Below are 18,837 nucleotides of genomic sequence, written 5' to 3'. Positions count from 1 at the left end.
ATCCTTGCAGTCCATGTGTTTGTTACTCCTTACCTCTGCACTCTGTGTGTTTCTTACTCCTTACCTCTGCACTCTGTGTGTTACTTACTCCTTACCTCTGCACTCTGTGTGTTACTTACTCCTTACCTCTGCACTCTGTGTGCTACTTACTCTTTACCTCTGCACTCTGTGTGTTACTTACTCCTTACCTCTGCACTGTGTGTTACTTACTCCTTATCTCTGCACTCTTTCTGTTACACACTCCTAACCTATGCTCTCTGTGTGGTACTTACTCCTGACCCACTGATCACCAATGTAAGGAACATTCCTCCACTGACACCAGATGAATAGGCTTGCCCCCTCCACTGTCATTTTAATTGGGCAGACAACCTTTCATGTTAAAATTAACCCCCTTATCTTGCCTGGCCCATAGGCTCCTGTCTAGGTTGCCTTACCTGTAATCCTGCTCGGTTTGTAAATTCACAAAGTCCCACCTTCAGGATGACTACCTCCAACTTGTTCTCCAGGAAGGTCCTGTTAGATAATTGTGGAGGCTTCTGTCTGATAAACAGACAATCCCTCATATTCCCACTGTGAACTTGTCACTTGTGTACTGAGAGTTCACACCCCATCCACTCCCTGACATCTCTTCTCAGAAAGGAACACTGTGTAATCATACAAGTTTACACAAGAGTATTTCTGATCCCCCCCATATATTATTATACAGGAATATCTCTGCTCTGCTACATATTATACAGGATTACCTCTGCTCCCCCATATATTATTATAGGAATATCTCTGCTCCCCCATATATTATTATAGGAATATCTCTGCTCCCCCATATATTACTATACAGGATTATCTCCGCTCCCCCATATATTACTATACATGAATATCTCTGCTCCTCCATATATTATACAGGATTATCTCTGCTCCTCCATATATTATACAGGATTATCTCTGCTCCTCCATATATTATACAGGATTATCTCTGCTCTCCTATATATTAATATACAGGATTGCCTCTGCTCCCCTATATATTATTATACAGGATTATCTCTGCTCCCCTATATATTACTATACAGGAATATCTCTGCTCCCCCATATATTATACAGGCTTATCTCTGCTCTCCTATATATTATTATACAGGATTATCTCTACTCTCCTGTATATTAATATACGCAATTTATCTCTGCTCCCCTACATATTATTATGCGGGATTACCTCTGCCTCTCATATATTATTATACATGATTATCTCTGTTCCCATACATATTATTATACAGCATTAGGGTTATCTCTGCTCTCCTATATATTATTATACAGGATTATCTCTGCTTCCCTATATGTTATTTTACAGGATTATGTCTGCTCCTCTATATATTATTATACGGGATTATCTCTGCTCCCCCTATATATTATTATACAGGATTATCTCTGCTCCCCTATATATTATTCAGGATTGTCTCTGCTCCCCTACATATTATTATTGAGGATTATCTCTGCTCCCCTATATATTATTATACAGGATTATCTCTGCTCCCCCTATATATTATACAGGATTATCTCTGCTCCCCTATATATTATTATACAGGATTATCTCTGCTCCCCTACATATTATTATTGAGGATTATGTCTGCTCCCCTATACATTATATAGGATTATGTCTGTTCCTCTATATATTATACAGGATTATCTCTGCTATCCTATATATTATACAGGATTATCTCTGCTCCCCTATATATTATTATACAGGATTATCTCTGCTTCCATATATTATTATACAGGATTTATATAGCGCCAACAGTTTGCACAGCATTTAACAAAATGAATGCTTCCCTATATGTTAATATACAGGATTGTCTCTGCTTCCCTATATATTATTCATCAGGATTATCTCTGCTCTCCTATATGTTATTATACAGGATTATCTCTGCTCCCCTATATATCATTATACAGGATTATGTCTGCTCCCCTATATATCATTATACAGGATTATGTCTGCTCCCCTATATATCATTATACAGGATTATCTCTGCTCCCCTATATATTATTATACAGGATTATCTCTGCTCCCCTATGTATTAATATACAGGATTATCTCTGCTCCCCTATATATTGTTATACAGGATTATCTCTGCTCCCCTACATATTATTATTGAGGATTATGTCTGCTCCCCTGTATATTATACAGGATTATGTCTGTTCCTCTATATATTATACAGGATTATCTGTGCTACCCTATATATTATTATACAGGATTATCTCTGCTCCCCTACATATTATTATTGAGGATTATGTCTGCTCCCCTATATATTATTATACAGGATTATCTCTGCTCCCCCTATGTATTATACAGGATTATGTCTGCTCCCCTATATGTTATTATACAGGATTATCTCTGCTCCCCTATAAATTATTAAACAGGATTATCTCTGCTTTCCTATATATTATTATACAGGATTATCTCTGCTTCCATATATTATTATACAGGATTTATATAGCGCCAACAGTTTGCGCAGCACTTAACAAAATTAATGCTTCCCTATATGTTAATATACAGGATTGTCTCTGCTTTCCTATATATTATTATTCAGGATTATCTCTGCTCTCCTATATGTTATACAGGATTATCTCTGCTCCCCTATATGTTATTATACAGGATTATCTCTGCTCCCCTATATATCATTATACAGGATTATCTCTGCTCCCCTATATATTATTATACAGGATTATCTCTGCTCCCCTATGTATTAATATACAGGATTATCTCTGCTCCCCTATATATTATTATACAGAATTCTCTGCTCACCTATATATTATTATTCAGGATTATCTCTGCTTTCCTATATGTTATTATACAGGATTATCTCTGCTTTCCTATATATTATTATACAGGATTATCTCTGCTCCCCTATATATTATACAGGATTATCTCTGCTCCCCTACATATTATTATTGAGGATTATCTCTGCTTCCATATATTATTATACAGGATTCATATAGCGCCAACAGTTTGCGCAGCACTTAGCAAAATGAATGCTTCCCTATATGTTAATATACAGGATTGTCTCTGCTTCCCTATATATTATTCATCAGGATTATCTCTGCTCTCCTATATGTTATTACTCAGGATTATCTCTGCTCTCCTATATGTTATTATACAGGATTATCTCTGCTCCCCTATATATCATTATACAGGATTATCTCTGCTCCCCTATATATTATTATACAGGATTATCTATGCTCCCCTATGTATTAATATACAGGATTATCTCTGCTCCCCTATATATTATTATACAGAATTCTCTGCTCACCTATATATTATTATTCAGGATTATCTCTGCTTTCCTATATGTTATTATACAGGATTATCTCTGCTTTCTTATATATTATTATACAGGATTATCTCTGCTCCCCTATATATTATACAGGATTATCTCTGCTCCCCTACATATTATTATTGAGGATTATGTCTGTTCCTCTATATATTATACAGGATTATATCTGCTCCCCCTATATATTATACAGGATTATGTCTGTTCCTCTATATATTATACCGGATTATCTCTGCTCCCCTATATGTTATTATACAGGATTATCTCTGCTCCCCTATAAATTATTAAACAGGATTATCTCTGCTTTCCTATATATTATTATACAGGATTATCTCTGCTTCCATATATTATTATACAGGATTTATATAGCGCCAACAGTTTGCGCAGCACTTAACAAAATGAATGCTTCCCTATATGTTAATATACAGGATTGTCTCTGCTTTCCTATATATTATTATTCAGGATTATCTCTGCTCTCCTATATGTTATACAGGATTATCTCTGCTCCCCTATATGTTATTATACAGGATTATCTCTGCTCCCCTATATATCATTATACAGGATTATCTCTGCTCCCCTATATATTATTATACAGGATTATCTCTGCTCCCCTATGTATTAATATACAGGATTATCTCTGCTCCCCTATATATTATTATACAGAATTCTCTGCTCACCTATATATTATTATTCAGGATTATCTCTGCTTTCCTATATGTTATTATACAGGATTATCTCTGCTTTCCTATATATTATTATACAGGATTATCTCTGCTCCCCTATATATTATACAGGATTATCTCTGCTCCCCTACATATTATTATTGAGGATTATCTCTGCTTCCATATATTATTATACAGGATTCATATAGCGCCAACAGTTTGCGCAGCACTTAGCAAAATGAATGCTTCCCTATATGTTAATATACAGGATTGTCTCTGCTTCCCTATATATTATTCATCAGGATTATCTCTGCTCTCCTATATGTTATTACTCAGGATTATCTCTGCTCTCCTATATGTTATTATACAGGATTATCTCTGCTCCCCTATATATTATTATACAGGATTATCTCTGCTCCCCTATGTATTAATATACAGGATTATCTCTGCTCCCCTATATATTATTATACAGAATTCTCTGCTCACCTATACATTATTATTCAGGATTATCTCTGCTTTCCTATATGTTATTATACAGGATTATCTCTGCTTTCCTATATATTATTATACAGGATTATCTCTGCTCCCCTATATATTATACAGGATTATCTCTGCTCCCCTACATATTATTATTGAGGATTATGTCTGTTCCTCTATATATTATACAGGATTATCTCTGCTCCCCTATATATTATACAGGATTATCTCTGCTCCCCTATATATTATACAGGATTATGTCTGTTCCTCTATATATTATACAGGATTATCTCTGCTCCCCTATATGTTATTATACAGGATTATCTCTGCTCCCCTATAAATTATTAAACAGGATTATCTCTGCTTTCCTATATATTATTATACAGGATTATCTCTGCTTCCATATATTATTATACAGGATTTATATAGCGCCAACAGTTTGCACAGCATTTAACAAAATCAATGCTTCCCTATATGTTAATATACAGGATTAGCTCTGCTCCCCTATATATTATACAGGATTATCTCTGCTCCCCTATATATTATACAGGATTATCTCTGCTCCCCTATATGTTATTATACAGGATTATCTCTGCATTCCTATATATATTATTATACAGGATAATCTCTGCTCCAATATCAGATTCTAAGATTCATTAACAGAAGTAAAGGCTGCACAATAATGGTGTCAGTGCAGGGAGGAGGGGATTTGACAATCTGTGGCTCACTTCAGGCTCTGACAGTTCGGTTCCCATGTGGCAATCCTCCAGTTGCCTGCTGCTCCCATGTATCTATTATTCATGGTAGATCACACACAGCGTGTCCCAAACCATACGTCATGACCAGATGGAGTCACACTGCAGAGCCCTCTTCCCCTCCCCTGTGCTGTGACACGAGGGACAACTCCTACCCCATCACCCTCTGCCATTGGCTGCCTCTGGAGGATGTGTCCTATAAAAGGACTGGGAGCATGCTGGATCATGTACAGGAGCTACACAGAGAGCGAGGTAAGAGGAGACACTGGAGGAGGGCGAATGAGGAGACACTGGAGGGGGGTGAGGAATGAGGAGGGACTGGAGGGGGGGGGGGTGAGGAATGATGAGACACTGGAAGATGGGGAGGGAAGAGGAGACACTTGAGAAAGCTAAGGAAAGAGGAGACACTGGAGGAGAATGAGGAAAAAGGAGGCACTGGAGGAGAATGAGGAAAGAGGAGGCACTGGAGGAGAAAGAGGAGACACTGGAGGAGAATGAGGAAAAAGGAGGCACTGGAGGAGAATGAGGAAAGAGGAGGCACTGGAGGAGAAAGAGGAAAGAGGAGACACTGGAGGAGAATGAGGAAAAAGGAGGCACTGGAGGAGAATGAGGAAAGAGGAGGCACTGGAGGAGAATGAGGAAAGAGGAGACACTGGAGGAGAATGAGGAAAGAGGAGGCACTGGAGGAGAGTGAGGGAAGAGGAGACACTGGAGGAGAATGAGGAAAGAGGAGACACTGGAGGAGGGTGAGGAAAGAGGAGACACTGGAGGAGAGTGAGGAAAGAGGAGACACTGGAGGAGAGTGAGGAAAGAGGAGACACTGGAGGAGAGTGAGGAAAGAGGAGACACTGGAGGAGGGTGAGGAAAGAGGAGACACTGGAGGAGGGTGAGGTAAGAGGAGACACTGGAGGAGGGCGAATGAGGAGACACTGGAGGAGGGTGAGGAAAGAGGAGACACTGGAGGAGGGTGAGGAAAGAGGAGACACTGGAGGAGAATGAGGAAAGAGGAGACACTGGAGAAGGGTGAGGGATGAGGAGACACTGGAGGAAAAAGAGGAGACACTGGAGGAAAATGAGGAAAGAGGAGACACTGGAGGAGAATGAGGAAAGAGGAGACACTGGAGGAGAATGAGGAAAGAGGAGACACTGGAGGAGAATGAGGAAAGAGGAGACACTGGAGGAGAATGAGGAAAGAGGAGACACTGGAGTAGGGTGAGGAGAGAGGAGACACTGGAGGAGAATGAGGAAAGAGGAGACACTGGAGGAGGGTGAGGAAAGAGGAGACCATGGAGAAGGGTGAGGAAAGAGGAGATACTGGAGGAGGGTGAGGAAAGAGGAGACACTGGAGAAGGGTGAGGAAAGAGGAGACACTGGAGAAGGGTGAGGAGAGAGGAGACACTGGAGGAGGGTGAGGAAAGAGGAGACACTGGAGAAGGGTGAGGAGAGAGGAGACACTGGAGGAGAATGAGGAAAGAGGAGACCCTGGAGAAGGGTGAGGAAAAAGGAGACACTGGAGGAGGGTGAGGAAAGAGGAGACCCTGGAGAAGGGTGAGGAAAGAGGAGACACTGGAGAAGGGTGAGGAGAGAGGAGACACTGGAGGAGAATGAGGAAAGAGGAGACACTGGAGGAGGGTGAGGGAAGAGGAGACACTGGAGGAGAATGAGGAAAGAGGAGACACTGGAGGAGAGTGAGGAAAGAGGAGACACTGGAGGAGAATGAGGAAAGAGGAGACACTGGAGGAGGGTGAGGGAAGAGGAGACACTGGAGGAGAATGAGGAAAGAGGAGACACTGGAGGACAGTGAGGAAAGAGGAGACACTGGAGGAGAGTGAGGAAAGAGGAGACACTGGAGGAGAATGAGGAAAGAGGAGACACTGGAGGAGGGTGAGGAAAGAGGAGACACTGGAGGAGGGTGGGGGGAAGAGGAGACACTGGAGGAGAATGAGGAAAGAGGAGACACTGGAGGAGAATGAGAAAAGAGGAGACACTGGAGGAGGGTGAGGGAAGAGGAGACACTGGAGGAGAATGAGGAAAGAGGAGACACTGGAGGACAGTGAGGAAAGAGGAGACACTGGAGGAGAGTGAGGAAAGAGGAGACACTGGAGGAGAATGAGGAAAGAGGAGACACTGGAGGAGGGTGAGGAATGAGGAGACACTGGAGGAGGGTGAGGAAAGAGGAGACACTGGAGGAGGGTGAGGAAAGAGGAGACACTGGAGAAGGGTGAGGAAAGAGGAGACACTGGAGAAGGGTGAGGAGAGAGGAGACACTGGAGGAGGGTGAGGAAAGAGGAGACACTGGAGAAGGGTGAGGAGAGAGGAGACACTGGAGGAGAATGAGGAAAGAGGAGACACTGGAGAAGGGTGAGGGAAGAGGAGACACTGGAAGAGAATAAGGAAATAGGAGACACTGGAGGAGAATGAGGAAAGAGGAGACACTGGAGGAGGGTGAGGGAAGAGGAGACACTGGAGGAGAATGAGGAAAGAGGAGACACTGGAGGACAGTGAGGAAAGAGGAGACACTGGAGGAGAGTGAGGAAAGAGGAGATACTGGAGGAGAATGAGGAAAGAGGAGTCACTGGAGGAGGGTGAGGAAAGAGGAGACACTGGAGAAGGGTGAGGAAAGAGGAGACACTGGAGAAGGGTGAGGAGAGAGGAGACACTGGAGGAGGGTGAGGGAAGAGGAGATACTGGAAGAGAATAAGGAAAGAGGAGACACTGGAGGAGGGTGAGGAAAGAGGAGACACTGGAGGAGGGTGAGGAAAGAGGAGACACTGGAGGAGGGTGAGGAAAGAGGAGACACTGGAGGAGGGTGAGGAAAGAGGAGACACTGGAGGAGGGTGAGGGAAGAGGAGACACTGGAGGAGGGTGAGGGAAGAGGAGACACTGGAAGAGAATAAGGAAAGAGGAGACACTGGAAGAGAATAAGGAAAGAGGAGACACTGGAGGAGGGTGAGGAAAGAGGAGACACTGGAGGAGGGTGAGGGAAGAGGAGACACTGGAGGAGGGTGAGGGAAGAGGAGACACTGGAAGAGAATAAGGAAAGAGGAGACACTGGAGGAGGGTGAGGAAAGAGGAGACACTGGAGGAGAATGAGGAAAGAGGAGACACTGGAGGAGGGTGAGGAATGAGGAGACACTGGAGGAAAATGAGGAAAGAGGAGACACTGGAGGAGGGTGAGGAAAGAGGAGACACTGGAGGAGGGTGAGGAATGAGGAGACACTGGAGGAAAATGAGGAAAGAGGAGACACTGGAGGAGGGTGAGGAATGAGGAGACACTGGAGGAGAATGAGGAAAGAGGAGACACTGGAGGAGGGTGAGGGAAGAGGAGACACTGGAGGAGGGTGAGGGAAGAGGAGACACTGGAGGAGAGTGAGGAAAGAGGAGACACTGGAGGAGGGTGAGGAATGAGGAGACACTGGAGGAAAATGAGGAAAGAGGAGACACTGGAGGAGGGTGAGGGAAGAGGAGACACTGGAGGAGGGTGAGGGAAGAGGAGACACTGGAGGAGAATGAGGAAAGAGGAGACACTGGAGGAGGGTGAGGAAAGAGGAGACACTGGAGGAGGGTGAGGGAAGAGGAGACACTGGAGGAGAATGAGGAAAGAGGAGACACTGGAGGAGGGTGAGGGAAGAGGAGACACTGGAGGAGGGTGAGGGAAGAGGAGACACTGGAGGAGAGTGAGGAAAGAGGAGACACTGGAGGAGGGTGAGGAAAGAGGAGACACTGGAGGAGGGTGAGGAAAGAGGAGACACTGGAGGAGGATGAGGAAAGAGGAGACACTGGAGGAGAGTGAGGGAAGAGGAGACACTGGAGGAGGATGAGGGAAGAGGAGACACTGGAGGAGAATGAGGAAAGAGGAGACACTGGAGGAGAATGAGGAAAGAGGAGACACTGGAGGAGGGTGAGGAAAGAGGAGACACTGGAGGAGAATGAGGAAAGAGGAGACACTGGAGGAGGGTGAGGGAAGAGGAGACACTGGAGGAGAATGAGGAAAGAGGAGACACTGGAGGAGAATGAGGAAAGAGGAGACACTGGAGGAGGGTGAGGAATGAGGAGACACTGGAGGAGGGTGAGGGAAGAGGAGACACTGGAGGAGGGTGAGGGAAGAGGAGACACTGGAGGAGGGTGAGGGAAGAGGAGACACTGGAGGAGAATGAGGAAAGAGGAGACACTGGAGGAGAATGAGGAAAGAGGAGACACTGGAGGAGGGTGAGGAAAGAGGAGACACTGGAGGAACACAGAGTGAGGGAAAAGGATGCTCGGGAGAGGACATGTCCTTTAAATCCTAAGACATCAGCTGAAGCTCAGCTGTTTGCACCCCTGCATTGTATGGATTGGATTGTATACTCCACTATGGTCTGATACTGAACTCCTGATTGGTTGATGGCTTCTGATGGTAATAAAGTCGATTCTACAAGTAATACATTGTAGCCGTGTTGTTGGACTTGCACCATCACAGTTGAGTTCTGCTGATACTTTTTTCACACTCCACAATCTATCCTGTAGCCCATTGGTAACTTTGAAAACCCTTAAGATGACCATACATTGTGCAATCTCCTTTTAACTCTACAATCCATGTAGTGCAAGGCTTTGGAATGTCTAGGTGTGGCCTTTTATTATGTGTAAAGGAGATTGTACAACCAGATTGTACAGTGTATGGCATGTTTTGTCAGATTGCACCTTGGTTGTATGGTGAAGTTCATATTATTTCGGGATGTTGGGTTTGATTTTCATCTTCTTTGTTGTTTGAGCTTGGCGTTATTGGATTAGAAACCATTTAACATGCAGAATGATTTGTATTCTAATGTAATGCATGGGTTGTAGGAGGTTCCCTTATACAATGCTCTCATAGGAAGAGCAGGAGGAAAATAGTAATAACAGAGGTGTAATATATGATGGGTGACACCCAGAGGCTGCCACTGTTATGTAGGATCTGTGACACCCAGAAAGACCTAATGGTCATACATCATCTGTGACACCCAGATTAATTCATTGTCATATATGATCTGTGACTCCCAGGAGGCTTCATTGTCATATATGATCCGTGACACCCAGGAGGCTTCATTGTCATGAAGATCTGTGACACTCAGAAGACTTCATTGTCATATATGATCTGTGACATCCAGAAGACTTAATTGTCATATATGATCTGTGACACCCAAATTACTTCATTGTCATATATGATCTGTGACACTCAGAAGACTTCATTGTCATATATGATCTGTGACACCCAGAGGGCTTCATTGTCATATATGATCTGTGACACCCAGAGGGCTTCATTGTCACATATGATCTGTGACACCCAGGTGGCTTCATTGTCATATATGATCTGTGACACCCCGAGGGCTTCATTGTCATATATGATCTGTGACACCCAGAGGGCTTCATTGTCACATATGATCTGTGACACCCAGGAGGCTTCATTGTCATATATGATCTGTGACACCCAGAGGGCTTCATTGTCATATATGATCTGTGACATCCAGGAGGCTTCATTGTCATATATGATCTGTGACACCCAGGAGGCTTTATTGTCCTATATGATCTGTGACACCCAGGAGGCTTCATTGTCATATATGATCTGTGACACCCAGAGGGCTTCATTGTCATATATGATCTGTGACACCCAGGAGGCTTCATTGTCCTATATGATCTGTGACACCCAAATTACTTCATTGTCATACATGATCTGTGACACCCAGGAGGCTTCATTGTCATATATGATCTGTGACATCCAGGAGGCTTCATTGTCCTATATGATCTGTGACATCCAGGAGGCTTCATTGTCATATATGATCTGTGACATCCAGGAGGCTTCATTGTCATATATGATCTGTGACATCCAGGAGGCTTCATTGTCATACATGATCTGTGACATCCAGGAGGCTTCATTGTCATATATGATCTGTGACACCCAAATTACTTCATTGTCATATATGATCTGTGACACCCAGGAGGCTTCATTGTCCTATATGATCTGTGACACCCAGGGGGCTTCATTGTCATATATGATCTGTGACATCCAGGAGGCTTCATTGTCATATATGATCTGTGACACCCAGGAGGCTTCATTGTCATATATGATCTGTGACACCCAAATTACTTCATTGTCATACATGATCTGTGACACCCAGGAGGCTTCATTGTCATATATGATCTGTGACACCCAAATTACTTCATTGTCATATATGATCTGTGACATCCAGAAGACTTCATTGTCATATATGATCTGTGACACCCAAATTACTTCATTGTCATATATGATCTGTGACACCCAAATTACTTCATTGTCATATATGATCCGTGACATCCAGAAGACTTCATTGTCATATATGATCTGTGACACCCAAATTACTTCATTGTCATATATGATCTGTGACACCCAGGAGGCTTCATTGTCATATATGATCTGTGACACCCAAATTACTTCATTGTCATACATGATCTGTGACACCCAGGAGGCTTCATTGTCATATATGATCTGTGACATCCAGGAGGCTTTGTTGCTATGAAGATCTGTGACACCAAGTAGACTTCATTGTCCTTTATGGTCTGTGACACCCATGGGGCTTTGTTGTCATATAGATCTGTGACACCCAAAGGGCTTCCTTGTCATATATTATCTGTGACCTTGTCATTGACCTACAAAGTGCTTTCTCTATTTGTTAGAAACAAAATACAAACAAAATACTTGAAATAATTTCTCTACGGAACAGATCAGTGTGGTTATGTGTAAAATATATTCGATCAATCGATTGATCTATTTATCTATCCATCCATCCGTTTATAGTACTATCCTTGTATGATCTATCCATCCATCCGTCTATAGTACTATCCTTGTATGATCTATCTATCTGTCATTTATTTATTTAAACATATATTATTTTTATTATTGGTTTTAATAATAATAATAATAATATTATTCGTATTATTATTATTATTATTAATAATAATAATAAATTATTTATATATGTGTGTATAAAATATATAAAATATAATTTAGTGTAATATTGTTATTAATAATTATTATATTAGTTTTTTTCTTGCATTCAGTACATGCTTTATGTATTTTTCCTTTTTAGCAAGTTGTGGTTTTCAAGATGTGAAAATTTTTTTTTTATAAAATATATTATTATAAAACTATAATAATAATATTCATATTTTCCTAGATACATGCTTTACATATTATTCCTTTTAGCAAATTGTGGTGTTTAAAAATCATTTTTTTTTTTTTTTTTTTTAAATATTAATATTGTTGTTGGTATCATCATTATTGCTCGTAATAATATTTTTTTCTACAATCCAGTACATGCTTTACATTTTGTTCCTTGTAGCAAATTGTAGGGTAAAGCTGGTTTAAAAAATAAATAAATAAATGTGATGAGCAATCTGTCCTGCAGTTGTTGAATACAAAAGGCAGTAAAGGCAAGGGATATGTCATAAAACACAGATTATTATAGTCTATTAAAATAATAACAGTTTAATATATTCTAGAACTCCACATTAAAAAAAAAAAAAATCTTAAAGGGCCAGTCTACCTAAAAATAATGTAAATCCTGGGAGATTACTCTTGCCTATGTTTATCTCTTGGCACTATAATGGTGATGCTTTCTTAATTTTTTTTTTTTTTTATTTTATTTTTATATTTTTTTATAGTTTTTTTTTTATAGTATTTTTATTTTTAAGTAAAATAGCTGAAGCAATCAGTTTCATGTTGGTGGGCAGGCAGGAATAGTAGGGTACTGTAGGCTCCCAGTATCAATGGGGGTGATCCCCTATACCTATATCAATGGAGTGATCCTTTAAGAGAGAGAGTCCCACAGAAGGTTAATAGTACAGCATTATATTCTGGGAAGGACTGCTTTTTTTGGAGTGCAGGGGCTATAGGATGACTGCTCCTGGAATGAGAGCAATGTTTTCTATGTCTACTGGACCAGTCATGTATGGACTGGAGCTAATAAACCAGGGAACCTCATAAGCTGGCTGCTGCTGGATTGACTGGTTGTCTGTACGTGACATACGTGTACAATGACAGCAATGCAGAAAACCATCTCCCGCAGTGAGAACACAGATGGGTCATTTATTCTTTCTGCCAAATTGAGGAACTACAAATCCCAGGAAAAATCGATTGCATGCACACAGGAGTTATTTAAAGCTGAACTGGAGACTGGAGTCATTCTATAGGAGACAGTCGGAGAGGGCCTCACTGCAAACACCAAAGGGCCACAGGTTAAGCACTGGGGCTGTAGGGTTATTTGAGGTGGAAAGCGGTAAAGCTTCCAGTACCAGTTGTTGGCAGATGTTGCTCCTGCTGGGAGTTGAACCCAAAGTTCCAGAACTGTAAGGACACATCACTAGGCTCTCATAGGGACAATGTCAGTGCTATGCTTGTCTCGTATTGTTCCCAGTAATCTCCTGAAATCCCCCCCTGAACAGCATTCTCTATTGGAATGTACTGGTGGGTTCTCTTGTGATGTCAGCAGAGTAAAGTTTATCTGAGGCCAATTCCAGTTTGTCCCTGATCTCCGCTATGTGATTTCCAAGCCCCCCCCCCCCCCCCCCATCCCCGTCCATGTCTCCTCTTCTAAGGTGACACGCAGGCATTCCGGAACGCAGAGGGGTTTCCTGACTCCTAGATCTCCTAACTCCAGGGTTAACTCCTAGATCTCCTAACTCCAGGGTTAACTCCTAGATCTCCTAACTCCAGGGTTAACTCCTAGATCTCCTAACTCCAGGGTTAACTCGTAGATCTCCTAACTCCAGGGTTAACTCGTAGATCTCCTAACTCCAGGGTTAACTCGTAGATCTCTTAACTCCAGGGTTAACTCGTAGATCTCTTAACACCAGGGTTAACTCCTAGATCTCCTAACTCCAGGGTTAACTCCTAGATCTCTTAACTCCAGGGTTAACTCCTAGATCTCTTAACTCCAGGGTTAACTCCTAGATCTCTTAACTCCAGGGTTAACTCCTAGATCTCTTAACTCCACGGTTAACTCCTAGATCTCTTAACTCAACGGTTAACTCCTAGATCTCCTAACCTAAAGAACGATTTCTGTATCTTCCAATTTGAGAAATAACACCTACATCTCCTAACACAAAGATTAATTCCGAGATCTCCTAACCCAAAGATTAACGGTCAGACCTCCTAACTTGAAAATTAACTCCTGCATCGCCTAACCCAAAGACTTACTCCTAGATCTCTTAACCTGTGGATTAATCCCTAAATCTCCTAATTTGAAAATGAACACCTAGACCTCTTACACAAGGATAACCCCAACATCTTCTAGCCCGAGGATTAACTCCGAGATCTCTTAACTCCAGGGTTAATGCCTAGATCTCTTAACTCCAGGGTTAACTCCTAGATCTCTTAACTCCAGGGTTAACTCCTAGATCTCTTAACTCCACGGTTAACTCCTAGATCTCTTAACTCCACGGTTAACTCCTAGATCTCTTAACTCCACGGTTAACTCCTAGATCTCTTAACTCCACGGTTAACTCCTAGATCTCTTAACTCCACGGTTAACTCCTAGATCTCTTAACTCCAGGGTTAACTCCTAGATCTCTTAACTCCAGGGTTAACTCCTAGATCTCTTAACTCCACGGTTAACTCCTAGATCTCCTAACCTAAAGAACGATTTCTGTATCTTCCAATTTGAGAAATAACACCTACATCTCCTAACACAAAGATTAATTCCGAGATCTCCTAACCCAAAGATTAACGGTCAGACCTCCTAACTTGAAAATTAACTCCTGCATCGCCTAACCCAAAGACTTACTCCTAGATCTCTTAACCTTTGGATTAATCCCTAAATCTCCTAATTTGAAAATGAACACCTAGACCTCTTACCCAAGGATAACCCCAACATCTTCTAGCCCGAGGATTAACTCCGAGATCTCTTAACTCCAGGGTTAATGCCTAGATCTCTTAACTCCAGGGTTAACTCCTAGATCTCTTAACTCCAGGGTTAACTCCTAGATCTCTTAACTCCACGGTTAACTCCTAGATCTCTTAACTCCACGGTTAACTCCTAGATCTCTTAACTCCACGGTTAACTCCTAGATCTCTTAACTCCACGGTTAACTCCTAGATCTCTTAACTCCACGGTTAACTCCTAGATCTCTTAACTCCAGGGTTAACTCCTAGATCTCTTAACTCCAGGGTTAACTCCTAGATCTCTTAACTCCACGGTTAACTCCTAGATCTCCTAACCTAAAGAACGATTTCTGTATCTTCCAATTTGAGAAATAACACCTACATCTCCTAACACAAAGATTAATTCCGAGATCTCCTAACCCAAAGATTAACGGTCAGACCTCCTAACTTGAAAATTAACTCCTGCATCGCCTAACCCAAAGACTTACTCCTAGATCTCTTAACCTTTGGATTAATCCCTAAATCTCCTAATTTGAAAATGAACACCTAGACCTCTTACCCAAGGATAACCCCAACATCTTCTAGCCCGAGGATTAACTCCGAGATCTCTTAACTCCAGGGTTAATGCCTAGATCTCTTAACTCCAGGGTTAACTCCTAGATCTCTTAACTCCAGGGTTAACTCCTAGATCTCTTAACTCCAGGGTTAACTCCTAGATCTCTTAACTCCAGGGTTAACTCCTAGATCTCTTAACTCCACGGTTAACTCCTAGATCTCTTAACTCCACGGTTAACTCCTAGATCTCTTAACTCCAGGGTTAACTCCTAGATCTCTTAACTCCAGGGTTAACTCCTAGATCTCTTAACTCCAGGGTTAACTCCTAGATCTCTTAACTCCAGGGTTAACTCCTAGATCTCTTAACTCCAGGGTTAACTCCTAGATCTCTTAACTCCACGGTTAACTCCTAGATCTCCTAACCTAAAGAACGATTTCTGTATCTTCCAATTTGAGAAATAACACCTACATCTCCTAACACAAAGATTAATTCCGAGATCTCCTAACCCAAAGATTAACGGTCAGACCTCCTAACTTGAAAATTAACTCCTGCATCGCCTAACCCAAAGACTTACTCCTAGATCTCTTAACCTGTGGATTAATCCCTAAATCTCCTAATTTGAAAATGAACACCTAGACCTCTTACCCAAGGATAACCCCAACATCTTCTAGCCCGAGGATTAACTCCGAGATCTCTTAACTCCAGGGTTAACGCCTAGATCTCTTAACTCCAGGGTTAACGCCTAGATCTCTTAACTCCAGGGTTAACTCCTAGATCTCTTAACTCCAGGGTTAACTCCTAGATCTCTTAACTCCACGGTTAACTCCTAGATCTTCTAATTTGAAAATGAACACCTAGACCTCTTACCCAAGAATAACCCCAACATCTTCTAGCCTGAGTATTAACTCCTAGATCCCCTAACCTGAGGATCAATCCCTAAATCTTCTAACCCAAAGAATACCTTCCTAGATCTTCTAACCCATAGATTAACTCCTAGATCTCCTAACCAGAGGATTAACTCCCACATCTCCTAATCATAGGATTAACCTCTAGATCTCGTAACCCAATGATTAACTTTTATATCTCCTAATGCATGAATTACCTCTTAGATCTCCTCACGCAAAGATTAACTCTTAGATCTCCTCACCCAAAGATTAACTTGAAGATCTCCTAACCTGAACAATAATTCCTAGATCTCACCCAAATATTAACTCTTGAATCTCTTAACCCAAGGATTACCTTCTAGATCTCTTGAATCTCTTAACCCAAAGATCACCTTCTAGATCTCCAAACACAGAGAATAATTCCAAGCTCTAATCCGAGGATTAACTCAGAGATTTCCTAACCTAAAGATGAACTCTTATAGCTTCTAACCCAAAGATTAATTCTTGCATCTCCGAACCCATCTGCTTTAGAACTTCACTGCCTACATACTATACTTTGCTCACCAAAAATCTGTATTGACATATACATATGATGGCTTTCCCCTGCACACCTGCGCTTTTAAAGACTTGACATAAATGACATGCCTTGATACATATTTTCAGTAGGGGACTCAAGTGCTGACATATCAAATAACTGAATTCCTGACTCAATTTTTTATTATTCAGTGCCTAAAAGCACCTTTAAAAATTTGTACGTGCAGCTTTTCAGTCATCTCTGTAACATGATCCTCCAGGGTTTAGGAGCTCAGGTGGTTTGGTCTTCACGCTGTTCTTATCTGTTCCTAGTATCCATGAAATGCGTAGGAAGTATTTAGGCAGACTCAGCCAAATAGTTTTTTTACATCTCTACGTTCCTCTGGAGTCAACAGTTAAACTCATTATTTCTGCTTTAAAAGCAGAGCCAGATCATCCACAAGGCAAACTAAGCAGGAGTCTAAAGTCTGGTGGATGTCCAGGAGGCCCAGCTACAACCATCATGCTCCTGTAGCAAACCAGGAGGAAATACTGAAAGCTGTGCGCCATCCTGACACTGCTCAAGGGAGGATGGACTTGTAGGCAGTTGGTGTCTGATAGGGCCATACCAGTACGGACACAAAAAATGGAGAGCTTTTGTCCCTAATTTCTGGGCACTGCTGCTATGAACAAGCAAATAGGTCAACATTTGAGTAGGACTAGACATGTCTTATGTAACACTATATATACTGTTTTGGTTGGAGTTCGGCTTTAAATTATCTCTTTGCAGCAACATGAAGTTCTCTGTAGAATGCTATTGATCTGCGTTTGGCTGATAACGTCTGCAAGTGTCTAATTTTTCTGTCCCTTTCAGATTCCTGTCACAGACAATATGCCAGTCATGAGGACGTTAACACGTGCAGTGAAGCATGTGCTGCAGAGCCCTGCATGTGGTTGTCAGGCCGTCACGTCGGTCCGTTTCATTGGCTTCTCACCTCGTCAAGTGCCATCTGATGCCAGCTTCCATTCAGTGTCCTTCTCTGAAGCCGACCACCCCCGGGTGCTGATCACTGGTACATATGCATTGATCTTAGCTATTCGTTTCTGTAACAGGTTACTGGAGCTCCCCTGTGTGCTCTCCCTCTGCCCCTTCCCTGAATATGTCCTCCTGGCCTTCCCTTTGTGTATTCTCCCTTTGCCCTCCCCTGTATATCCTTCATATCCTGTTCCTCCCTTATGTGCTCTCCCTCTGCCCCACACCTTCATATTTTTCTCCTCCTGGTCCTCCTTTGTATTTTCTACCTTTGCCACCTCCCCTGCATATCCCTCTCCTCCAGGCCCTCCCTGGTGTGCTCTCCCTCTGCCCCTCCTCTGCATATCTTTCTCCTCCTGGCTCTCCCTCTGCCCCTCCCTTGCATATCCTTCTCTTCCTGGGATTCCCCTGTGTGCTATTCCTCTGCCTCTCCCTTGCATATCCTTTTCCTCCTGGCATTCCCCTGTGTGCTATTCCTCTGCCTCTCACTTGCATATCCTTCTCCTCCAGGCTCTACCTCGTGTGCTCTACCTCTGCCCCTCCCCTGCATATCCTTCTTCTCCTGGCCCTCCCTTGTGTGCTTTCTCTCTGCCTCTCCCTTGCATGTATCCTTCTCCTCCTGGCATTCCCCGGTGTGCTATTCCTCTGCCTCTCTCTTTTTAATATCCTTCTCCTCCAGGCTCTACCTCGTGTGCTTTACCTCTGCCCCTCCCCTGCATATCCTTCTCCTCCTGGCCCTCCCTTGTGTGCTTTCTCTCTGTCTCTC

At 42.3% G+C, this 18,837-nt stretch overlaps 1 protein-coding gene across 1 annotated transcript in view; it reads left to right on the top strand.

The window, feature by feature from the left end:
• Positions 1–5,400: 5,400 nt before the first annotated feature.
• Positions 5,401–18,837, top strand: part of LOC309549323 (L-threonine 3-dehydrogenase, mitochondrial-like) — a gene marked incomplete at its 5' end in the record, with an annotated part of 40,561 nt that continues 27,124 nt past the window's right edge. The window contains 4 exon segments of the mRNA XM_082249516.1: positions 5,401–5,419; positions 5,422–5,455; positions 5,457–5,463; positions 17,913–18,111. Of these exon segments, the coding sequence (XP_082105642.1) occupies positions 5,401–5,419; positions 5,422–5,455; positions 5,457–5,463; positions 17,913–18,111 (259 nt within the window).

The sequence above is a fragment of the Pelophylax lessonae genome (assembly GCF_965119305.1).
Source record: "Pelophylax lessonae genome assembly, chromosome: 3".
In the NCBI taxonomy this organism is placed as follows: domain Eukaryota; kingdom Metazoa; phylum Chordata; class Amphibia; order Anura; family Ranidae; genus Pelophylax; species Pelophylax lessonae.
Note: the sequence above shows the minus strand (reverse complement) of the source record. Positions and strands in the feature narration are given on the sequence as shown.